This window comes from Salvelinus alpinus, chromosome 19 (assembly GCF_045679555.1).
Source record: "Salvelinus alpinus chromosome 19, SLU_Salpinus.1, whole genome shotgun sequence".
Lineage (NCBI taxonomy): Eukaryota > Metazoa > Chordata > Actinopteri > Salmoniformes > Salmonidae > Salvelinus > Salvelinus alpinus.
In genome coordinates this window covers 48481673-48507951 of record NC_092104.1, presented here as the reverse complement: position 1 = coordinate 48507951, position 26279 = coordinate 48481673, and the positions used below count along the sequence as shown (strand labels likewise).

At 39.6% G+C, this 26279-nt stretch overlaps 1 protein-coding gene and 1 long non-coding RNA gene across 4 annotated transcripts; both read right to left on the bottom strand.

Annotated features, from left to right (window-relative positions):
- Positions 1 to 194: 194 nt before the first annotated feature.
- On the bottom strand, positions 195 to 3593 carry LOC139545757 (interferon-gamma-inducible GTPase 10-like). Of its 2 annotated transcripts, XM_071353883.1 has the most exons (3): positions 2819 to 3561; positions 2579 to 2699; positions 195 to 674 (listed from the first exon to the last, which is right to left on the bottom strand). In XM_071353883.1, exons 1-3 carry the CDS (start codon positions 3501 to 3503, stop codon positions 605 to 607), a joined length of 876 nt encoding a protein of 291 aa, XP_071209984.1. In that variant the 5' UTR covers positions 3504 to 3561; the 3' UTR covers positions 195 to 604. The 2 variants fall into 2 exon arrangements, with proteins under 2 accessions (XP_071209984.1, XP_071209983.1); XM_071353882.1 differs by lacking the exon at positions 195 to 674 and having other exon boundaries at positions 1560 to 2699; positions 2819 to 3593.
- Positions 3594 to 11115: 7522 nt separating this feature from the next.
- On the bottom strand, positions 11116 to 14325 carry LOC139545756 (uncharacterized). 2 transcript variants are annotated; one of them, XR_011669130.1, is made up of 4 exons: positions 14082 to 14325; positions 12921 to 13090; positions 11796 to 12316; positions 11116 to 11513 (listed from the first exon to the last, which is right to left on the bottom strand). It is a non-coding gene; the product is annotated as an uncharacterized lncRNA (long non-coding RNA). The 2 variants fall into 2 exon arrangements; XR_011669129.1 differs by lacking the exon at positions 12921 to 13090 and having other exon boundaries at positions 14082 to 14266.
- Positions 14326 to 26279: the final 11954 nt, after the last annotated feature.

Here is a 26279-nt window from a genome sequence, read left to right as displayed (position 1 = left end):
TTCAAAATAGGTGAATCTTTCCTTGAAGCCTTGTTCACAGTGCAGGCCTTAATGCTCAAATCAGTTTTGTTTTTCAAATATGTTTTGGAAAACTGACTGTCCAAACAGCAAATCGGATGTGTGTGTGTTCAGACAGCAGTCGTTTGTTGACTTAGCTACACTGGTTGTCATAGTATCGACGGGTGTGTGAGCAGTGGTGTTGAACATTGAACTTTTATTTTTGATCAATGTAAAGAGAATGTCATAACAATGAAATCAACACTTACAAATTGCCTTCACTAAAAGTACAGAATACATCATAATAATTTATATTTAATTGACTGGCGTAAATAAGTAACCCCAAAAGCAATAAATGTCACTCTGCATTTGTTTCATTATGCAAAATATAAAAAACAGATGTCAGATCAACCCTTTTTCATGTATTTTTAGTGAGTGGTAAACTATTTGAATAACTGTCAGACCATCGGTCTACTCAGTGACAGGTATCTCAAGTGCTACGCCGATCAGTCTTTCTACGTCCTGACTCAGGTCGTTAAGTGCGGAGGTCAGTAGGTAGTAGTGAAGACATTCCCACAGTGCCAAGCATTGGGACACGTTGTCTCACTTAGCATACCGTGCACTTTGAGCTCCGACAGCTTCTTTCCAGTGGTGAAGTGTACCCTCTCATAAAGCACCTACAGGGTGTGGGAGAAAGGTTTACAGTAGGAAAAGTGAATATGATCATCTAGTCAAATCTACCGTTGGAGAGACAAACGCCTTCAATGTTAGTCATTCATATGTAGGGTTTAAGTTAGTGTGGTTTACTTAGAAAAGTAAATAGATAATAAAACCAACCCGAAAAGGACTGAAGGGAAATAATTAACAGTGGAGTGACATCATCCAGTAAGTGTAACTATTGTTCAGTGAGTGGGATGTTATAGATCGAGAGCTGTTTTTGTACTTGAAAAGGTTCTGTCAGTGCAGCTAACTGCTTGCAAGGAATCTGCATCCAGGCCAAAGCGCCGCTGGTATGATGTCAGAGTATCCATCAACAACATTATACACATGGCTCAACCGTAGATTGCAGAGAAACGTCCTATAAAACCCGTACCAACAACCTCTTATCTACTCTTTGAGCACCATCTATTATAGGAGCTGGTTTACAACACAATGTGAATCTGTGGTCAGTTAAATGGTTTTATCAGAAACTGCATTCAGTCAGGCACATGAGCAATTTATTTTTATAAGGCTCATGTTGTAAAACCCTCTTCTTTAGAGTCTACAGATCTATAATATGTCATGTGCATTACTGAACCTCGTGTTTTATTTAGAGTTCACTTCTACTGATTCAGAGGGGTTGGGCTAAATGCGGAAGAGACATTTCAGTTGTACAACTGACTAGGTATTCCTTTCATTACCATCTACTGCCTTGAATGACCAACACTAAAACTGTTGACCAGCTAAATAGTACCATCTGGCGGTCTGCTCATGAACTGCAACATTGGACTAGTAAGTATGGGAAAGTGAAGCGTGACGGTTTTAGATAAAGATTCATGCGATTCAGAAGAGAACACATAGGAAACTGGTCAATAATTTATTCTCATGTAGAACATATGTACTGAATGAGTAATGTTGGGTAAAACCACAATTTATATATAGACAATTAACACTGGTTCATTCTAAACTAGGATTATTTTCAAATCCACTTTCTAGAGGGAGTAATGTTCAAATATCATGCAATTGTTTCAAAGCACATCTAATTTGGTTCTCAAAAGACTAGGATTAGATTATACTGAAGTTAAATTGTAAAAGCAGGTGTATTTTCGGGGAATATATATTTTCAGAGTAATTTACTATGAGTAAAAAGCTGTAGATCCCAATATGAATTTCCCATCTAATGCAGTAAGGTTATACTGTGCTAACCTATATTGAAACTATTGTGACCTTACTTTTCCATTGATCAATTACATTTGAACATTTATTTTCAAACTGCATAATTTAATTATCTACTTATCAGCATTTCCTTGTTTGAAGACAGTGTTCAAGAAAGAATGCAAACACAGATATAGATTGCAATTCGATCTGGAACATTCTCACTCATTGGCCATCAAGTGCCTTCATCAGAACATTGTGTGCATCATCAGCCAGCTCATTCAGACACTTCTTCAACATGTAGTAGGTTGTACCATAGGAAATCCCTGCTGCAGCAATGCTGCCGAAAATAGGAATGTTACTGAACAGGTACTCAACCAACATTACCCCTGCTAGAACTGCACTTTGAAGCAACTTGACAACCACATCTGTGCTTATTTCTTTGTTCAGAGGTGACTTGAGCACTGCTTTCAGCTCCTCCACCGGCACATTCATTCTGTTAGCAAGGCTCTGCAGGGACTCATCATCAAGACCAAAAGAGTTATAGTACTTCTTGATCTCAATTACCAAGATGCTTACATCTACAGCAAAGGAAAGGCCTGGGATAGGTAGTGCTGCCACAGAGCCAGATACTAAAGCTAGTCTCCATATGTTGGTTTTGAAAGCCTCCTTCTTCCTCTGGTTGATTTTCAGGGTTAAATTAGGGATGGACAACAGTAGTACATGCCTCTTGTGTTCAGGAAGCTCTTTCTCCATTGTCTCCTCAAGGTCATGGAAATCGTAGTGACCAAGGTCAAAACTGGAGATGAGAAAGACCTTAGGAGAGCCCAGACCCTGATCCTCAAGCCCTGAGGAGCAAAACAAAGTAAAGTCAAATACAACCCCACTAACTACAATATGAAAAAACAAATTCCTTTTGTTTAGCAATGGAGTACATTTACATCATGTACATAGTGTGTAGACAAACCTTTGATGCAGTATTGTCTGATTGTTTCCAGTGTCTTATCCTGGTCAAACTTCTCTTCTCTCCCCTCAGCCCTCATGTCGTTATCAATCTTGGAACGAACAAAGTAGAACTTCTTCTTCATCTTCTGGATCTCCTTGGCCAGAGTAATGTCATTGGCTCTGAATCGCTCTGATGAGACTATGATGAAGAAATCAAAGCGATCAAATTCAACTTTCTGAAGGTACTCTTCTGGTTTGAAGTTAGCGGTGCCATTACCAGGGAGATCCCAAACTATCATATTTGGGTATTTTGGGTGGAGGTAAGCCTTTGCCTCCTTGGTGGTTTCCACCACACCAGTTGGAGCAGCGCCGTCATCATTATTCTTCATGCCTCTGAACGCATTGACAAAGGTAGATTTACCGGAGCCTGTCTCTCCTGTGACAGCAATATTCAGCTCCACATTATTAATCTCCTTCAAGTAATCTTGAATCTTGCCTGCAGCTGTGGTCAAGCTGTTGTTCTTCAATGCTTCTTCAATCTCTCTTTGTACTGCTGAAAGTTCTTTGTCATCAATATTCTCCATAATGCTATTCATGGCAATCGTATTTCCAATAAATGCAAGTGAATGTATGTTTGACAAGGGCGAGACTAGGAACAGGATATGCCACAATATATATGATAACGCGGTCTTAGAACATGCCCACATGCCAACAAACACACACACACACACACACACAAACAAACACGCACACGCACACGCACGCACACAATAAACAAGTACACCATTAACTGGAAATGTGTATATGATCACATTTAATTTTGGCCTGCCCGGTAACATCACCAGAGGGTAAAATAGTTAATAGACCAATAAGAAAGAGAGTTCCAAACCTCACTGCCAATAACAGCAAAGTTTGTTTTCCCCACCCCACTCAGACTACTGTCATGGAGATTCAAACCAGAAAGGAAGAGAAACTGCAGACTCTTCAAAACAACTTATTTTATTGTAAGATTTGCAAATCAGGAACAGTTAACAATCACTCAAAATGTGCAGAGTTAAGAGCCCAATGAAATACAACCCCCTTTGGGTGGTGTGACAACCAATAGCTGTGAGGAAACATTGGGGACACAAGGGACCGAAACCGTAGACAAAGGGGAAGTGTTCCAGCAGCAAATATCTCTCTCTCTGTGTGAGTGAGTGAGAACATTTGTGCAAAAACAGGACATTTCCATGTTTTCAAATAATGTCTAATATTCAAGGCTAATCTTATGTTTTCAGTTTGCAAGACTGCAGGGGGTGAAATGAAAATAGTATTGTTCCAAGTAAACTCAAACCTTTTAGTGATTTGACAGTTCTACTAGAGTCTAAAGCGTTCTACATTTTAATATTACTCTTTTTACTGCTGAAACTGTTCATCATCAATATTCTCCATGATGTTGTTCATGACAATCGTATTTCCAATAAATGCAAGTGAAGGTATGTTTGACAATGGCGAGACTAGGAACAACTGGATATGCCACAGTAAATACAGTTGAAGTCGGAAGATTACATACACCTTAGCCAAATACATTTAAACTCAGTTTTTCACAAATCCTGACATTTAATCCTCGTAAAAATTCCCTGTCTTAGGTCAGGTAGGATCCCCACTTTATTTTAAGAATGTGAAATGTCAGAAAAATAGTAGAGAGAATGATTTATTTCAGCTTTTATTTCTTTCATCACATTCCCAGTGGGTCAGAAGTTTACATACTCTCAATTAGTATTTGGTAGCATTGCCTTTAAATTGTTTTACTTGGGTCAAATGTTTCAGGTAGCCTTCCACAAGCTTTCCACATTATGTTGGGTGAATTTTGGACCATTCTTCCTGACACAGCTGGTGTAACTGAGTCAGGTTTGTAGGCCTTGCTCGCACACGCTTTTTCAGTTCTGACAACAGATTTTCTATGGGATTGAGGTCAGGGCATTGTGATGTCCACTCCAATACCTTGACTTTGTTGTTCTTAAGCCATTTTGTCACAACTTTGAAAGTATGCTTGGGGTCATTGTCCATTTGGAAGACCCATTTGTGACCAAGCGTTAACTTCCTGACTGATGTCTTGAGATGTTGCTTCAATATATCCACAATTTTCATTCCTCGTGATGCCACTTATTTTGTGAAGCGCACTAGCCCCTCCTGCAGCAAAGCACCCCACAACATGATGCTGCCACCCCTGTGCTTCACGGCTGGGATGGTGTTCTTCGGCTTTTAAGCCCCCCCCTTTTTCCTCCAAACATAACGATGGTCATTATGGCCAAACAGTTCCATTTTTGTTTCATCAGACCAGAAGACATTTCTCCAAAAAGTACGATATTTTTCCCCGTGTGCCGTAGCAAACCGTAGTCTGGCTTTTTTATGGAGGTTTTGGAGCAGTGGCTTCTTCCTTGTTGAGCGGCCTTTCAGGTTATGTTGATATAGGACTCGTTTTACTGTGGATATAGATCGTTTTGTACCTGTTTCCTCCAGCATCTTCACAAGGTCCTTTGCTGTTGTTCTGTGATTCATTTGCACTTTTCGCACCAAAGTACGTTCATCTCTAGGAGACAGAACGCATCTCCTTCCTGAGCGGTATGACGGCTGCGTGGTCCCATAGTGTTTTTACATGCGTACTATTGTTTGTACAGATGAACGTGGTGCCTTCAGGCGTTTGGAAATTGCTCCCAAGGATGAACCAGACTTGTGGAGGTCCCCCATTTTTATTCGGAGGTCTTGACTGATTTCTTTTGATTTTCCCATGATGTCAAGCAAAGAAGCACTGAGTTTGAAGGTAGGCCTTGAAATATATCCACAGGTACACCTCCAATTGAATCAAATGATGTCAATTAGGCTATCAGATGCTTCTAAAGCATGACATCATTTTCTGGACTTTTCCAAGCTGTGTAAAGGCACAGTCAACTTGGTGTATGTAAACTTCTGACCCATTGGAATTGTGATACAGTGAATTATAAGTGAAATAATCTGTCTGTAAACAATTGTTGGAAAAAATACTTGTGTCATGCACAAAGTAGTTGTCCTAAGCGACTTACCAAAACTATAGTTGTTAACCTCCCCCCCACATTCCACTGAAAAGGCAGCGCGCCATTTTTTGGGGAAATATTTAACTTTCACACATTAACAAGTCCAATACAGCAAATGAAAGATAAACATCTTCTGAATCCAGCCAACATGTCCGATTTTTTAAAATGTTTTACAGCGAAAACACCACGTATATTAATGTTAGCTCACCACCAAATACAAAAAAGCACAGACATTTCTTTCACAGCACAGGTAGCTTGCACAAAACCCCCAAATAGAGATAGAATTAATCACTAACCTTTGAAATTCTTCATCAGATGAGTCATATAACATCATGTTACACAATACATTTATGTTTTGTTCGATAATGCGCATATATACAGTGGGGAGAACAAGTATTTGATACACTGACAATTTTGCAGGTTTTCCTACTTACAAAGCATGTAGAGGTCTGTAATTTGTATCATAGGTACACTTCAACTGTGAGAGAAGGAATCTAAAACAAAAATCCAGAAAATCACATTGTATGATTTTTAATTAATTAATTTGCATTTTATTGCATGACATAAGTATTTGATACATCAGAAAAGCAGAACTGAATATTTGGTACAGAAACCTTAGTTTGCAATTACAGAGATCATACATTTCCTGTAGTTCTTGACCAGGTTTGCACACACTGCAGCAGGGATTTTGGCCCACTCCTCCATACAGACCTTCTCCAGATCCTTCAGGTTTCGGGGCTGTCGCTGGGCAATACGGACTTTCGGCTCCCTCCAAAGATTTTCTATTGGGTTCAGGTCTGGAGACTGGCTAGGCCACTCCAGGACCTTGAGATGCTTCTTACGGAGCCACTCCTTAGTTGCCCTGGCTGTGTGTTTCGGGTCGTTGTCATGCTGGAAGACCCAGCCACGACCCATCTTCAATGCTCTTACTGAGGGAAGGAGGTTGTTGGTCAAGATCTCGCGATACATGGCCCCATCCATCCTCCCTTCAATACGGTGCAGTCGTCCTGTCCCCTTTGCAGAAAAGCATCCCCAAAGAATGATGTTTCCACCTCCATGCTTCACGGTTGGGATGGTGTTCTTGGGGTTGTACTCATACTTCTTCTTCCTCCAAACACGGCGAGTGGAGTTAGACCAAAAAGCTCTATTTTTGTCTCATCAGACCACATGACCTTCTCCCATTCCTCCTCTGGATCATCCAGATGGTCATTGGCAAACTTCAGACGGGCCTGGACATGCGCTGGCTTGAGCAGGGGGACCTTGCGTGCGCTGCAGGATTTTAATCCATGACGGCGTAGTGTGTTACTAAATTGTTTTCTTTGAGACTGTGGTCCCAGCTCTCTTCAGGTCATTGACCAGGTCCTGCCGTGTAGTTCTGGGCTGATCCCTCACATTCCTCATGATCATTGATGCCCCATGAGGTGAGATCTTGCATGGAGCCCCAGACCGAGGGTGATTGACCGTCATCTTGAACTTCTTCCATTTTCTAATAATTGTGCCAACAGTTGTTGCCTTCTCACCAAGCTGCTTGGCTATTGTCCTGTAGCCCATCCCAGCCTTGTACAGGTCTACAATTTATCCCTGATGTCCTTACACAGCTCTCTGGTCTTGGCCATTGTGGAGAGGTTGGAGTCTGTTTGATTGAGTGTGTGGACAGGTGTCTTTTATACAGGTAACGAGTTCAAACAGGTGCAGTTAATACAGGTAATGAGTGGAGAACAGGAGGGCTTCTTAAAGAAAAACTAACAGGTCTGTGAGAGCCGGAATTCTTACTGGTTGGTAGGTGATCAAATACTTATGTCATGCAATAAAATGCAAATTAATTACTTAAAAATCATACAATGTGATTTTCTGGATTTTTGTTTTAGATTCCGTCTCTCACAGTTGAAGTGTACCTATGATAAAAATGACAGACCTCTACATGCTTTGTAAGTAGGAAAACCTGCAAAATCGGCAGTGTATCAAATACTTGTTCTCCCCACTGTATATATATATATAAAAAAAATCTCATTTTACATTTGCGCGTTACATGCAGTAATGTTTTGATTCCAAAACATCTGGTGATTTTGCAGGAATACTCATAATAAACATTGAAAAAAGATGCAAGTGTTATTCACATAATTAAAGATAAACTTACCCTCTATGCAACCGCTGTGTCAGATTTCAAAATAAACTTTACGGAAAAAGATTAATCTGAGAACGGTGTTTAGAGCACAATGGTGTCAACAAAAGCTACAAAAACACTATAAATATGCACTTACCTTCGAATAACTTCATCAGAAGGCACTCCCAGGATTCCCAGATCGACAATAAATGACTGAAAAGTTCCATAAAGCCCATCATTTAGCCACTTGTTGTTAGCATGTTCATCCCAGGAATCCATTTCATGACGCACGAACAATCCATCCAGACAAACTCAAAAAGTTCCGTTACAGGTCGTAGAAACAGGTCAAATGATGTTTGCAATCCATATTTAGTATGTGTTTTACATTAATCATCAATAAGGATCCAACCGGAGAATTTCATTGTCTGAAGAAAGAGCATTGGAACGAGAGCTCTCTCTCTCCCTCGCGCGCAAATCCTAACTGAGAATTCTGACGACCACTCACTAGAACAGCTCCTATGAGCCCCTCCTTTATAGTAGAATAATAAGACTAAAATCTAAAGACGACGACATCTAGTGGAAGCCCTAGGCAGTGTTTGTTCGGTCATATCTAGACGGGGTACCATTTGACACTGTTTTGAAAATCGACTTCTCATTTCCTGTTTTGACCTCTTCTCAGGTTTTTGTCTGCCAAATGAGTTCTGTTATACTTACAGAAATAATTCAAACAGTTTTAGAAACTTCAGAGTGTTTTCTATACAATAGTAATAATAATATGCATGTATTACCTTCTGGGACAGAGTAAGAGGAAATTTCGTTTGGGCACGCAATTTGTTCAAAGTGGAAACACCCCCTATCCCTATGAAGTTTTAACCTCTTGACGCTAGGGGTCAGATTATTATATATTTTTTAATAACGTTCCCAAGGTAAACTGACTATTTCTCAGGTCCAGATCGTAGAATATGCATGTCATTTACAGATTAGGATAGAAAACACTCCAAAGTTTCCAAAACTGTCAAAATATTGTCTGTGAGTATAACAAAACTGATTCTGCAGGCGAAAACCTGAGGAAATCTAACCCGGAAGTGATTCTTTTTTTCAATCTGTGTTTCCTTTCCCGTCTTTCTTCCATTTAAAGGGGTATCAACCAGATTCCTTTTCCAATGGCTTCCTCAGGCTGTGACCAGGCTTTAGACATAGTTTCAGGCTTTTATTTAGAAAAATGAGCGAGAACTAGTCAGGTGTCCTTTGGTTAGTTCCTGCGCGCGAGAGGGGTAGCTCTCCATTTTATTTCTCTCTTTTATTGAATAGGTTACGGTCCGGTTGAAATATTATCGATTATGTTTGTTAAAAACAACCTGAGGATTGATTATAAAAAACATTTGACATGTTTCTACAAACATTACGGATACTTTTTGGAATTTTCGTCGAACGGAACGAGGCTTTGGTTTCTGAACATAACGTGCAACCCAAATGGTTTTTTTTTGTTATAAAAGTAATATTTATCGAACAAAAATAACATTTATTGTGTAACTGGGAGTCTCGTGAGTGCAAACATCCGAAGATTATCAAAGGTAAGCGATTAATTTTGTTGCTTTTCTGACTTTCGTGACCATGCTAATTTGGGGCTAGCTGTTCTAGCATTGATTGATACACTCACAAAAGCTTGGATTGCTTTCGCTGCAAAGCATATTTTCAAAATCTGACATGATAGGTGGATTAACAACAAGCTAAGCTGTGTTTTGGTATATTTCACTTGTGATTGCATGATTATAAATATTTTTAGTAATATTTTGTGCCCTGCAATTCAGCGGTTGTTTAGGAAAATGATCCCGCTAAAGGGATCTGTAGCACAGAGAATTTAAGGAGATAAGTTCTGGGGGTATTCTAAAAGTATCCATGTTACATACGGCTTTATCGTTTGTTTGGGCGTTTTTTTTATCAGATTGCTGCTTATTAAGCTTGGCATGGTTGACTTCCAGAAGGCTATGTCTTGGCTGTACGGACATCTTAGCAAAGCAACCATACGTCTGTGTAGCTGGAACACCCTTGTCTCAGGATGGTAAGTTGGTGGTTGAAGATATCCCTCTCGTGGTGTGGGGGCTGTGCTTTGGCAAAGTGGGTGGGGTTATATCCTTCCTGTTTGGAAGTGCTACCTGTCCCAGACCTGCTGTTTTCAACTCTCTAGAGACCGCAGGAGCGGTAGAGATACTCTTAATGATCGGCTATGAAAAGCCAACTAACATTTACTCCTGAGGTGCTGACTTGCTGCACCCTCGACAACTACTGTGACTATTATTATTTTAACATCTTGGCCATGTTATGTTATAATCTCCACCCGGCACAGCCAGAAGAGGACTGGCCACCCCTCATAGCCTGATTCCTCTCTAGGTTTCTTCCTAGGTTTTGGCCTTTCTAGGGAGTTTTTCCTAGCCACCCTGCTTCTACACCTGCATTGCTTGCTGTTTGGGGTTTTAGGCTGGGTTTCTGTACAGCACTTTGAGATATCAGCTGATGTACGAAGGGCTATATAAATACATTTGATTTGATTTGATTTTGATGTGTCAGCTTCTTCAGGGCCCGCTTCATGCTCCACCGAACAGATGTATTTGGCATCTGCCTTTCCTTGATAAATGATGATCATACTGGTCGTCTGTCCTTCGTCCCGCTGCTCCAGCTGTTCCCTCTCTGCTTTGGGCACCTCCACGGTTCGGCCGTTTTCGTCCTCCATTTTCCATAAGATCTTGACTAAGTCTGGAAACATGTCTCTAGCCAGACATTGCAGGGTGGTCTTCCCATTCAGCTCAGGTTTGAACGCCAGGTACATGGTCACTTTGGGTTTATTGAGCTGGTTCTTATCTGATTTTTATGTGAAACAATCGAAACTCACGTTATAAGAATACAATTTTTTAACACTTTGCACTTTCCAATCTATTGTAGTACTAAAATATCAACACACACACACAAGGATAAATAACATGGGTACAAAAAAGCCTTTCTAGCCATCAGAAACTAATATTCAACAATGCCATGGTATAAAATAGAATAGTGTATTATATATCTATCAGCTCAGAAATGTTCTTAACCCCCATTGCCAGGAGGTACGCCTGGTCCAGAGTAATCAGCTCTACCACTTGACCTGTCTCTGGCCCACGCAATTCCTTTTTACTCAACAAGAAACAGTTCATACAAAACACCAGCACCTGGTTTTCCTTCCATATTGAAATCAAGAAGAAAAGATGTATAAAGGAGAATTAAACCAGCTTACTGCTACCATGTCACATCCCTTTCAATGATGACTAGGGTTGGTCAATTTCTATTGTAGATTTTCAGAAATGTAAATACAAAATAAAGGTGGTTCAAAGTATTGTAAGGGTGATTATTCGGCTGCGTAAACATGATTACCCCCCAATGTTGGCCATCAAATGTGATTTCTAACCATAATAATAATAAGCTGCTGGTCAGAGTCTATGAGACAGGTAGGCTGACTCCAGTACAGAAACAGGCTTGAGCCAACTGCCTGCGATTCAGAGAATTAATAGGTCCTTCTCTAATTCTGCCTACTAGAAACCAGATGTTATAAGTGTTTGTAATACCATCAAAGTTGTCTTTAATCTCTCAAAATGTTGCGGAACATAACCGCGACCAACTGTCACTCGTTTGGAGATATGGGGCTCACATGCAAGATGCGCATCTTGTCACTTAAAAGCTTTACCAATTTGGAAAAATATACTTTTCTATATAAAATTGGTGACGCAAGATGCTGCGTGAGTCCACAATGTCACCAGTTAGAGCTCTTGTGAACTCTATTATCGGGAGCCGCCAATTATGCAATGTCATGCTGTTAAACTAAATGTTTTAAGAAACACCAGCTTTAATTGTGACAGAAAATCCAGCATATTTTTTATCTTGCAGATGTTATATAATTTGAAGCAGAAAGTTGGGCAGAGAGTGCTACATGGTCTCTAATTCAGAATAAAACAAACTACTGTAACATCAGTTTTGATACAGGATGTGTCTTGTAGTTAAACACTTTTTCCCATTAGGCACAATAGTAGGTGGTTGAGTGATTGGTTTTTATTTCAGGAATTTTCAGAGTGTACATACTTGGAGCCCACTTCCTCTGCTGCAACTTCCTCAAAGCCAGGGTCACTCATCCCTTGATATTTTGGTGTCTCATCTCCTGTGTTCTCGCATCAGCAGTCGCCATGTACAGCATCCTCCTCAAAGTCTCTCCCTCTTTGTGAAGTTACCAGTGGAGGTAACTGCTGCAGAAGACTGTCACAAGCCATTCGATGAGAGACGTTTTGGGTGTTTGTTTTTGTCAAGGTGAATTCCTGGCACAGCTCTGCAGTTCCTGACACTGTACAGAATGTCCGATGAATAAAGAAAGTAACATCATCATGAACAAGGCCAATACATAACAGATATATATTTTCCATGGTCAGTATTCAGGATTATGGACGGGATTCAATCTGATTGAACTTTGTCTGCTTTGCACATTTGAAAGGCAACGTTCCTGCATTCGTGAAGTCCTCAATCACAGTAAACACGACATATGTCGGAAATGATCTTTAAAAGGTGCATAAGTGACAAAGTGTGATCGGATTGAATCCTGGTCTCTCTCTCTGCCAGTGTTTCCCCAGGCACCTAGTAAATACAGGAAGTAATATACAAAAACGAAATGAACTCAAATACTGAATTCAAGTCATTCTTGACTGTTTCTTCTCTCAGAGAACTTTTGGATCAGACATTATCAGTAGTGCACTAAAATAAATAAAAAGTGGAATTCCAACAAGAGAATAAGCTAACCCACAAAATGTACTTACCCACAAAAAGGAGAAAGATTAGGTACAGAAGAGCTAAGACATGTTTCATCTAATCAACTTGTTTACACAATGTGGTGTTTGTCCTCAGTTCCCTGTGTATCATATGCACTGTTGCACTGTTATTCAAGTGGGAGTCACCTCCAGGGTTGTACAATTTTGGGAGGTGTATGGAGTTAGGCACGGATCTTCTGTACAGCCAACGTTCACTGCAACTGCATCATAATCTCTGGCGCCGCATGGACCCTTCGCGCCGTGGATGCCAGATCGACCAAAAACATTTGGTTTTATCATGGCCTCACTTCAAGACCCTGATAAAAAAAGTAGTGTGAAGTATCGATAAAATGTATGAATTGTCAATTCAACTGAACATTATAGATCAAACAATGATAATTAGTATTTTAAATTGCTATTTAATTTACATCTTAAAAAATCTAAAAGTAATGAATTCAGTTGACGCAATGCTGTAAATAGAAGGCTCTAGCTGTTGGGTATAATGCCAGCTAATGTGTGAGGCCCTTATTGACAATGTATTACTGATCTGGGTGAGTGAGTGTCAAGTTCACTCTTTATAGCTTACACATTTTCAAATACATAAGAATAGTGATCGCCATGAAGGAAGGATGCATTGCAAAAGTATTGTTTGTGGACCACCATGATTAAACTTGATGTCCCAGTTTGTCAGTAGCATATGGTGAAGGTTTGCATTTCTCTCTCCTGATCATCATATGACAATAGTTGAAAAATAATGTGTCAGGTTTAGGATTTGTCTATCAGTCATGTCAGAAGTCATAAAATAGCCAGACTTTGATGCAAATTATGTGTGTCAGGAAAGTCTAAAGTATATACTGTACATACGAAAGGACTGTTACTGTAAGGACCTTGCACCCTCTTGTGGCACAGACATGCATTTATCTTTGAGGCCTTGAATGGGGAAAAAATCAAAGTCGAAGCATCCTTTCAAATAGAACACCCAATTAATCCCAAATAACGACGACGAGCTACACAAATCCACCAGAAACCACGAATTCCTTTCATTTACAGTGTTAAATAACACTCATATCTGAGAACAATATTTTTTATGAACACATGTTTCATTTTGACATTATAATAAGGTTGGTAGCAACATGAAAAATTGTTGTGGAAATCTATTGCATCTCAGGTCGACGACAAAATCCACAATGCAATGCTCTCTCTGTGGGCTGGCTGGCTAGCTTGGTAGCTAGCTAGCAAGCAAATGTAGCTAGACACAATAATACCAAAGACAATATCAGCATGTACATTAGGAGTCTACAATCTCACCATATTCAACCTGCAGATCGATGTGATTCACAGAGTGGAGTCTGAAATTCACAACGGCGGACATACTTTTGAGGAGATGGGAAACGTTGCCCATACTCCGTCAATGGGCCGTACGGTGCATTTTGGCCGATTCTGGGACAAGGAGTACCCTCCTTCAAGGAGTGAATTGGAGTCTATAAGTGGAGGCTGCTGAGGGGAGGACGGCTCATAATAATGTCTGGAAAGGAGCTAATGGAATGGCATCAAACAAATGGAACCCATGTGTTTGTGTTTAACCTGTTATGGCTGCAAGGGAAAGTATTGAGTAGCCAGATAAAAGGTGCCCATTTCAAACGGCCTCGTACTCAATTCTTGCTCGTACAATATGCATATTATTATTACTATTGGATAGAAAACAATCTCTAGTTTCTAAAACCGTTTGAATTTTTTCTCTAAGTGGAACAGAAGTCATTTGGCAGCACTTTCCCTGACCAGGAAGTAGAATGTCAGAAATCTATGCTCTCTTCAACGTTCTGCCTATACATGGTCATGATACGTAGGACCCTACGTACACTTCATACGCCTTCCTCTGGGTGTCAAGATGATCTGAAAGGAGAAATGTTGTGTTCATCTTGGTCAGAGGTGGAATAAAACCTATTTCTTTGACGTGACCGTCCACTTCCGGTACTCTGAGGCGCGCGACTTGGAAGTGAGATTTCCTTCTGTTTTGCTGCCGTTTCGGACGACAACTATCTCCGGCTCGGATATTATTTGATAAATGTGACCATATCATCGTAATGTATGTTTTTTCAATATAGTTTAATCAGATTATTGAAATTTTTTCGGGAGTTTTGCCGTGTTCCGTTCTGTGACTTTTTTTTACGTTTGAGAGATCCGTGCCACTCGGCTCGTGCCCATGCTAAATTAAGAGGGAAAATGAACGTTTTTAATCCAAACAACGACTGTTCTTGACAAAGGACACCTTGTCCAACATTCTGACGGAAGATCACGAAAAGTAAGAAACATTTTATGATGTTATTTCATAGATCTGTTGTGCATGTCTACTGGTCGTGGGCGCCCAAGTGTGTCTGGCTATTGTGGCTATGCTAATATAGCGCTACATTTTGTTTTCGCTGTAAAACATTTAATAAATCGGAAATATTGTCTGGAATCACAAGATGCCTGTCTTTCAATTGCTGCACACTATATATTTTTCAGAAATGTTTTATGATGAGTATTTAGGTATTTGAAGTTGGTGTCTGTAATGTGCGTTACAATATTATGGCTGCTTTCGGTGCAATTTCTGATTGTAGCTGAAATGTAAACTATGATTTATACCTGAAAAATGCACATTTTTCTAAAAAAACATATGCTATACCATAAATATGTTATCAGACTGTCATCTTATGAAGTTTTTTCTTGGTTAGTGGCTATTTATTTATTTATTTGGTCGAATTTGTGATAGCTACTGATGGAGTAAGAAAAGTGATGGAGTAAGAAAAGTGGTGTCTTTTGCTAACGTGGTTAGCTAATAGATTTACATATTTTGTCTTCCCTGTAAAACATTTTAAAAATCGGACATGTTGGCTGGATTCACAAGATGTTTAACTTTCAAATGCTGTATTGGACTTGTTAATGTGTGAAAGTTAAATATTTTAAAAAACTATCTTTTGAATTACTGGAGTAATATGATCAAATGTTTTGGTTCTAGTCAGGATTCTAGCAGCCGTATTTAGCACTAACTGAAGTTTATTTAGTGCTTTATCCATGTAGCCGGAAAGTAGAGCATTGCAGTAGTCTAACCTAGAAGTAACAAAAGCATGTATTAATTTTTCTGCATCATTTTTGGACATTGATTTTTGCAATGTTACGTAGATGGAAAAAAGCTGTCCTTGAAACAGTCTTGATATGTTCGTCAAAAGAGAGATCAGGGTCCAGAGTAACGCCGAGGTCCTTCACAGTTTTATTTGAGACGACTGTACAACCATCAAGATTAATTGTCAGATTCAAAAGAAGATCTCTTTGTTTCTTGAGACCTAGAACAAGCATCTCGGTTTTGTCCGAGTTCTTTAAAAGTAGAAAGTTTGCAGCCATCCACTTCCTTATGACTGAAACACAAGCTTCTAGGGAGGGCAATTTTGGGGCTTCACCATGTTTCATTGAAATGTACAGCTGTGTGTCATCCACATAGCAGTGAAAGTTAACATTATGTTTTCAAATGACATCCCCAAGAGGTAAAATATTTAGTGAAAACAATAGTGGTCCTAAAACTGAACCTTGAGGAACACCGAAATGTACAGTTGATTTGTCAGAGGACAAACCATTCAGAGACAAATTGATATCTTTCCGACAGATAAGATCTAAACCAGGCCAGAACTTGTCCGTGTAGACCAATTTGGGTTTCCAATCCCGCCAAAAGAATGTGGTGATCGATGGTATCAAAAGCAGCACTAAGGTCTAGGAGCACGAGGACAGATGCAGAGCCTCGGTCTGACGCCATTAAAAGGTAATTTACCACCTTCACAAGTGCAGGCTCAGTGCTATGATGGGGTCTAAAACAAGACTGAAGCATTTCGTCATAAAAAACGTCATAATGTCGGGAAGGGACGTAATGGGGAAATCAAGTCATTTCAACGTGGATAATATTTGGTTGACAGGTTGATCAATGAAATTACAACCTGTATTCACCCACTCAAAAAGACAGCCAAAAGTTAGTTGAATTTCCAATGTGTTATCAATTTAATTTCAACCATCTAAAAGCACAACCAAATTCCAATGGAAAAACTGTCAGAGTTTTGGTTTAGTTGTCACCCAAATGTCTATCACCGTGCTTTCAAGCATTTAAAACCTCTACCGCTTCCCTCACCCGGATCCTCCTCATCAAAAAAGCTGACTAGCATAGCCTAGCGCGACAGGGATATCATATAATTTTCATGAAATCACAAGTCCAATATAGCAAATGAAAGATAAACATCTTGTGAATCCAGCCATCATTTCCGATTTTTAAAATGTTTTACAGCGAAAACACACTATGTATTTCTATTAGCTAACCACAATAGCAAAAGACTCAACCGCATATTATCACCATTTTTCTACCGCATAGGTAGCTATCACAAAACCGACCAAATAGAGATATTAGTCACTAACCAAGAAACAACTTCATCAGATGACAGTCTTATAACATGTTATACAATACATTTATGTTTTGTTCGAAAATGTGCATATTTGAGGTATAAATCATAGTTTTACATTGCAGCTACCATCAAAAATATCACCAAAGCAGCCAGAATAATTACAGAGAGCAACGTGAAATACCTAAATACTCATCCTAAAACATTTATGAAAAATACATGTTGTACAACAAATGAAAGATAAACATCTTGTGAATCCAGACAATATTTCAGATATTTTAAGTGTTTTACAGCGAAAACACAATATAGAATTATATTAGCTTACCACAATAGCCAAACACACAAATGCATTTATCAGCAGCAAAAGGTAGCGATCGCAAAAACCAGCAAAAGATATAAAATTAATCACTAACTTTGACCAACTTCATCAGATGACAGTCTTATAACATCAGGTTATACAATACACTTATGTTTTGTTCGAAAATGTGCATATTTTGAGCTGCAAACCGTGGGTATACATTGTGAATATGTAGCATCGATTCACCAAATTGTCCGGAGATATTTTGGACACTCATCTAATCTGACCAAAGAACTCATCATAAACTTTACTAAAACATACATGTTGGACAGCAAATGAAAGATACACTAGTTCTTAATGCAACCGCCGTGTTAGATTTAAAAAAAATAACTTTACCATAACAGCTTACGTTATAGCGAGACAGCGCCCGCAAAAAGGGCAGAAAATAGGACACAACATTTTCCACAGAAATACGAAATAACATCATAAATTGTTTTTACTTTTGCTGAGCTTCCATCAGAATGTTGTACAAGGAGTCCTAGGTCCAGAATAAATCGTTGTTTGGTTTAAGAATGTCCTTTTCTCCTGTCGAATTAGCAAACTTAGCTAGCCATGTGGCGCGAACATGCCCATCTTCTCCTGATGCAAAGAAAGGAAAATTCCAAAAGTCGCAATAAACGTTGAATAAACTGATACAACTCGGTTGAAAAAAACTACTTTATGATGTTATCACATCTATCAAATAAAATCAGAGCCGGAGATATCCACCGTGTATACCGAACGCTTTTCAGAAGCCAATGTTGATGTACTTCTCGCGCCAGAGAAGACAAAGACATTTCCAGACCTCCCACTCCAAGAGCTCTTGTTCGACCTCAGATCAAGCTAGACACCCCATTCTACCTTCCACTGCCTGTTGACATCTAGTGGAAGGCGTATGCAGTGCATGCAAATCCATAAATATAAGGCAATTGAATAGGCAAGCCCTGGAACAGAGCATCGTTTTCAGATTCTTCACTTCCTGTCTGGAAGTTTGCTGCCAAATGAGTTATGTTTTACTCACATATATAATTCAAACAGTTTTAGAAACTTGAGAGTGTTTTCTATCCAATAGTAATAATAATATGCATATTGTACGATCTAGAATAGAGTACGAGGCCGTTTAAATTGGGCACGATTTTTTCCCAAAGTGAAAACAGCACCCCCTATTCACAAGTTAAAAGAATACAATGTCAGATATTTCATTTATAAAAAATATATCTTATCACTGTACTTCATCTCATAACCAAATGACCTGGATTGCAGATGAGATTACATTAAAAGTACATTGTTGGAACGATATAGTGCAGCTACAGCAACACATTTGACGTTTGGAGCAACTTCGAAATTTGACATTTGGAGAACGTGGATGAGATTCCACAGAGATTATTACAGAAATTGTGAAGATCTCCACAGACCTGCGACGAACTACGCATGCGATCTTGAACATGCACGCTTAATATCATTACATAAGACATGTATAGTTACAGTAACCTCAAAATGTGGCCATGAATGTGTTGCTCATTTTAAGGTTGAATGTTACATTAGTTTGTAAGATAGCCTTAACTTCACGCTATTTACTGCATCACAAAAGTAAAATTCAATGCTGTTTGGTTGACAACACAACCAAATAAAAACAGTTAAATGTATCTGAGCCACTGGCCTAATCCCATTCTTTAAGTAACATAGAATTTGTTCACAAGTTAATATGCTATTTATAGTATTTCAAAAGTGATATTGAATTGTGTTTAACATTTTTTATTTCCCGTTTTTTAACCAGGTAGGCCAGTTGAGAACAAGTTCTCATTTACAACTGCAACCTGGCCAAGATAAAGCAAAGCAGTGTGACAAAAACAACGACAGTTACATATGGGATAAACAAACGTACAGTCAATGTTACGAATCCCTTTGGCCCGACAGTCTAGGGGGATGGTAATGGGACCCGTAACACAACTCACGCAAATTATAAGTGAAAACAGTGAGAACAAATAACCACAACAACTTAAATCTACCATCAAACTCAGGGTTTATTAGTAAACATACGGTAATGGGGGGCAGGAAAAGGGGCTGAGCTGGACCCAAGGAAAGAAAGAATAAGCATCCAGAAACACCCCTAGACTAGCCTATTTCAACAACAGCTAACTAACCAGAAATACAGTGGGTGGTCCGCCCAGTTCTAACTAGTGTATTTAACAAAGTTTACCTACGGGTAGTCTATGCCCATGGGCGACTATCTGGTTACTCCCTAATCCCACCCACAAACACCATAACCAAAAACAATACCCACAAGTGGGGACAATGTGACATGTAGATGCTAAAACCACGCACGAGATCTACAGACATATGGCATTTACAGAGAGATTGCTCCAGAGAAAACAACCTCAAAATGTATAGGGTTTTTAAACCAAGGGAAAGGGAATGTGATTGGGTAAGTGAAACACGAGGTGTGTCTTCTGATTAGCGACTGATTGATGACTGATTGGGGAATGATGATTGCCACCTGTGAGAAGGGGAGACGGAGAGAAAAGAAACACACACAGGATACACTCAGAATACTTGTATCCGTAACAGTCAATAACACAATAGAGGTAAGGAGGTAAGGCAATAAATAGGCCAATAGTGGCGAAGTAATTACAATTGAGCAATTTACACTGGAGTGATATATGTACAGATGAGGATGTGCAAGTAGAAATACTGGTGTGCAAAAGAGCAGAAAAACAAAAACAAATATGGGGATGAGGTAGGTAGTTGGTTGGATGGGCTATTTACAGATGGGCTGTGTACAGCTGCAGTGATCGGTAAGCTGCTCTGACAGATGACGCTTAAAGTTAGTGAGGGAGATATAAATCTCCAATTTCAGTGATTTTTGCAATTCGTTCCAGTCATTGGCAGCAGAAAATTAGACGGAACGGCGGCCAACTGAGGTGTTGGCTTTGGGGATGACCAGTCAACGCAACCAAATATTATCAAACGCAAATCAAATCAAACTTTAAATGCACTTTAAAAAAAGTTTGATTTGATTTAGTCCTATTCATTCAATTCGATTTTTGGTTGAGATGATGTGAATCCAACATATCAATATTTTATTTATAGACTGGAATTAAAGCCAGACTAAGTCAGTGACACAGATGGAACTGTCCAAGCAAAAGATACATCTCTTTCAAATGTTGATTTTTGGTTGCGTTGACAACCAAACACAATTCAATATTACTAAATATTATTATATTTGAAATCAACCAGAGCTTGAAGCCCTAGGCCTATTGTATTGTCTATTTTTAGTTGAATTCCGGGTTGAATTGAAACAATAGCTTTTGATGACCTCACAAATGCTGTATAGGCATAAATATCATCATTGATGATACATTTCATTTCATCTGTAAAATTTACCCTTTGTAATAACTTTGATAGCAACAGTGAATCTATTTTGATTTGAAGTGGAGAGACTGTGGTCCTGTGTTATCCGTCCCAAAAATAGAAGGAAGAAAAAAAAGCCTTCCTTTAGTGTTTCTATATGCTGATCAATGGGGGCCGAAGCTCTCTCTCTCTGTGTGTGTGTGTGTGTGTGTGTGTGTGTGTGTGTGTGTGTGTGTGTGTGTGTGTGTGTGTGTGTGTGTGTGTGTGTGTGTGTGTGTGTGTGTGTGTGTGTGTGGAGTGTGTGCCAATGTCTGCGGTGTGGACAACTCAAATACAACATCTGTGCACAATCTCACAGACGGGATTTGAGCAGATTAGTGTGTGTATGTGCACACGCACACTCATGTGCCTGTGCCCTGCCCATCTCACACATATTTTCTAAGCACTCAATCAAGCTCATCTATGAGCTCAGTTTAACATGTCATGAGCAAAGACAATCACTAACATTATCCTTTTGTGTGATAAACAGAAACAATTTGTGATTGCTACCTTCATGGTGGCCTGATATATCCATGTTCTTAGTCATTTTGCAGTGTGTGGATACTTGTGGTGGTCAGAGAGAATTTACAGTTGAAGTCGGAAGTTTACATACACTTAGGTTGGAGTCATTAAAATTCGTTTTTCAACCACTCCACAAATTTCTTGTTAACAAACTCTAGTTTTGGCAAGTCGGTTAGGACATCTACTTTGTGCATGACACAAGTCATTTTTCCAACAGTTGTTTACAGACAGATTATTTCACTTATAATTCACTATATCACAATTTCAGTGGGTCAGATGTTCTGGTCTAAGTTGACTGTGCCTTTAAACAGCTTTGAAAAGTATGGAAAATGATGTCATGGCTTTAGAAGCTTCTGATAGAATAATTGACACCATTTGAGTCAATTGGAGGTGTACCTGTGGATGTATTTCAAGGCCTACCTTCAAACTCAGTGCCTCTTTGCTTGACATCATGGGAAAATCTAAATAAATCAGCCAAGACCTCAGAAAACAAATTGTAGACCTCCACAAGTCTGGTTCATCATTGAGTGCAATTTCCTAACGCCTGAAGGTACCACTTTCATCTGTACAAAAAAATAGTACCCAAGTATAAACACGCAGCCGCCATACCGCCAGGAAGGAGACGCGTTCTGTCTCTTACAGAGGAACGTACTTTGGTACGAAAAGTGTAAATTAATTACAGAACAACAGCAAAGGACCTTGTGAAGATGCTAGAGGAAACATGTCCAAAAGTATCTATAGCCACAGTAAAACGAGTCCTATATCGACATAACCTGAAAGGCCGCTCAGCAAGGAAGAAGCCACTGCTCCAAAACCGGCATAAAAAAAGCCAGACTATGGTTTGCAAATGCACATGGGGACAAAGATCGTACTTTTTGGAGAAATGTCCTCTGGTCGGATGAAACAAAAATAGAACTGTTTGGCCATAATCACCATTGTTATGTTTGGAGGAAAAAGGGGGAGGCTTGCAAGCCGAAGAACACCATCCCAACCGTGAAGCACGGGGGTGGCAGCATCATGTTGTTGGGGTGCTTTGTTGCATGAGGGACTGGTGCACTTCACAAAATAGATGGCATCAAGAGGGAGGGAAAATTATGTGGATATATTGAAGCAACATCACAAGACATCAGTGAGCAAGTTAAAGCTTGGTCGCAAACAGCTGGGATCGGACACACAACTTCTCATCCACCACCCCCATCCACTATATCTTAGCAAAACCCAAGCTCACTTGATGGCGAGCGGCTGGTTTTGAAGGAATTTCCCGACATCCTCAAGACATTTCGACATTAATCTTGAACGACCTGGCTGAGTATTTTGTTTTAAATTGTGAAAGCTATTTTGTGTCTTTGGGAAGTTGTGTTAGCTATCATGAGCAACACCCTCTTTTCTATAACATACACACATTCTCTCTTCAAATAAACACACACACGCACACACGCACGCACACGCACACGCGCACACACACACACACACACACACACACACACACACACACACACACACACACACACACGCACACACACACACACACACACACACACACACACACACACACACACACACACAGAGATAAGTTTAATGTTAATACAGGTTAGCTATGATCAGCAACATCCACTCGTCTATAGCATACACATTCTGTCTTCAATAAAACACACACATAACTTATGTATAGCTTATGTATAGCATAGCTTATGTATAACTTATGTATAGCATATAGTATAATGTATAGCATATTGCCACAGAGTTTCTAAACCCTAACATCGCTAGGCTTCCGGGAACGCTTGCGAAGCAGACTTGTCAGACCAGACCGGGGTTTGGGGTTTGAGAAGTCAATGAGAGAAGTGAGGCTCTTCCTTAGTTCTTCATTTTCTCGATTTCTAAAGGTACAACCTAGATGCAAAACAATTGTTTTAAGTACTCATTACTACAACCTTATGAAAGTGACAAACTTTTTGTCGTAAAACAAGTTTATATCGAAGGAGTGCCTTTGATTTGACGGTATGCACATGTGCAGTTTGGTGCGACACCACTGTTAGACAGCGATACCGTATTTCTGAGCATTAGTTTAGCTAGCCCCCTAAGGTCAATGTCCGCTTGGAAATCTATTTAGCATAATACAAACATCACAATACATATCTGTCAGTCTGAGTATCTGTCATATCTCTGTCAGCTAGAGATATGTTTTTTTACTTAGGATACGTCTCAACCCACCGTATTCGCCTTTGTCGTACTTCCACATCGGCAGTGACAGGCAGAGCTGTGTTTGTCAAACCATGAGACAACCCGAAAATCGGTATTCTCCAAAAATTGTCTGTAGCGTCAGAATGGTTTGGCCTACAAACTATTATCTGTGGAAAGATAAGACACGCTGGTCTTGCTCTACGACCCCCACAAGCATCTTTGGGCTTGTCTGCAGTCAGTACAGCCGATCTGCCATCTTCCGTCTTTAACATCCGAACAGTTTGGGCTACACACTAAAATGTGAAAACGTGGAAAGGTGAGACTCTAACAAACACGTACACTACCGTTCAAAAGTTTGGGGTCACTTAGAAATGTTCTTGTTTTTGAAAGAAAAGCAATTTTTTTGTCCATTAAAATAACATCAAATTGATCAGAAACACAGTGTAGACATTGTTAATGTTGTAAATGACTATTGTAGTTGGACGCTGTGTGCTACTCCCTTCACAGAACAGCGCAAACTGGCTCTAACCAGAACAGAAAGAGGAGTGGGAGGCCCCGGTGCATTATTGGCCAGTCTGAGATATGGCTTTTTCTTTGCAACTCTGCCTAGAAGGCCAGCATCCCAGAGTCACCTCTTCACTGTTGCGGTACTATAATTATAATAATTGTTATATATATTCTTGTAATACTTAAATGGATATTGAAATGTAAAATCAAATATATATATGATGCTTGGTATGACGTCCTAAAAACAGTTTCTACATATCTTCTTACTAAACCATCTTTGATATAGCAGTGTCCACAGCTGCATTGACATGGAGATGGGAACAGACTGAGGTTCCCATCAAAACCACTGGATGGCGATAAATCATTGGCGTTCATGAGGTAAACTTTGGTCAAAATGACTTCCTTGTACAATAGCTGGTGGATAAATGTAGGATTAATGACAGAGAATGTCAGTGTATGGGTTAGACTTAGTCCTGAAATACAAAATATCTATGTAAAGTGTTCTGATTTCCTCTGTCAGATGTGAAATTTGTTGAATTTGGTGAATTTTACATCAGTCCAGACCAGGGTTGTGCACAGACCTTTCAGGGTGCAGCTGCTCAAAACGATTGTGATTTTCAATGCTCTTAAATCCTTAAATATTATTTATCATCCTTTAACTGATATATGGATCCTGGCTAGTGGCTTGTGTGGATATTTTAGTATATGGTGGTTAGCTAAGGTTTAGACTACCTGTGTTGCTGCTGCCCAGACACACATGTGCAACTCCAGACTGAAGAAAGCCTGACGTTGAGTCGGAGTATCGTTGATGCAGCCTCTCCTCTCTATTTATTTCTGCCTCTCTCTGCCACCAGACCAAATATTGATGATGTATATCAAGTGCTACTCAAATGATATGCTGTTGAGGCAGTACTGTTGATATTTAAATGTGTTTCACATTATGGCCATTCTGGTGATGGACTGGGCCAGAGTGACTTTTGTCAGGATCTAACCAGTGACTATTCCTATTTGCCTGAGCAATTTGTCCCTATTAGCCCTTTGACTCTGCCTCTTCATGTTTTTCCACTGTGGTCATTATTCATTTCTGTTACTGTTTCACAGGTATGGAACTGAAGCACATAGCCTTTGTTCAGGAAATGGAATGAAATTCAATGCAAAGAAATTGCTGCATACAATGCATTATACACTGAGTGTACAAAATACTAATATTGAGTTGCACCCCCTTTTGCCCTCCCAACAGCCTCAATTCATCGGGGCGTGGACTCTACAAGGTGTTGAAAGTATTCCACAGGAATGCTGGCCCCTGTTGACTCCAATGCTTCCCACAGTTGTGTCAAGTTGGCTGGATGTCCTTTGGGTGGTGAACCATTATTGATACACACAGGAAACTGTTGAGTGTGAAAAACCCAGCAGCATTGCAGTTCTTGACACACTCAAAAGTAGTAGGTGCGCCTGGCACGTACCACCATACCCCGTTCAAAGACACTTAAATATTTTGTCTTTCCCATTACCCCTTTGAATGGCACACATACACAATCCATGTCTCTTTTGTCTCAAGGCTTAAAAATAAGCGAAGAGAAAAGCTCCTAGTTTCTCCTGGTGTTTTGTGAAGACTCTTCCTGGACTCAGCCTTAGCAGGCTGTCCTGAATTCCTCTCTGACTCCATAAGTAAATGCAGCCTAATGAAAAGAAAATCACTGGGAGATTACGGCTAATTAAAATGCCATTACCCATGTTAACCTACACTACTGGTCAAAAGTTTTTGAACACCTAGTCATTCAAAAGTTCTTCTTTATTTTTTACTATTTCCTACATTGTAGAATAATCGTGAATACATCAAAACTATGAAATAAAACATGGAATCATGCAGTAATCAAAAAGTGTAAAAAAAAATCTAAATATACTTTACATTTGAGATGATTCAAATAGCCAGCCTTTGCCTTGATGACAGCTTTGCACACTCTTGGCATTCTCTGTCAGCTTCATGAGGTATTCACCTGGAATGCATTTCAATTAGCAGGTGTGCCTTCTTAAAAGTTCATTTGTGGAATTCCTTTCCTTCTTAATGCATTTGAGCCAATCAGTTGTGCTGTGACTAGGTAGGGGTGGTATACAAAAGATAGCCCTATTTGGTAAAAACCAAGTCCATAT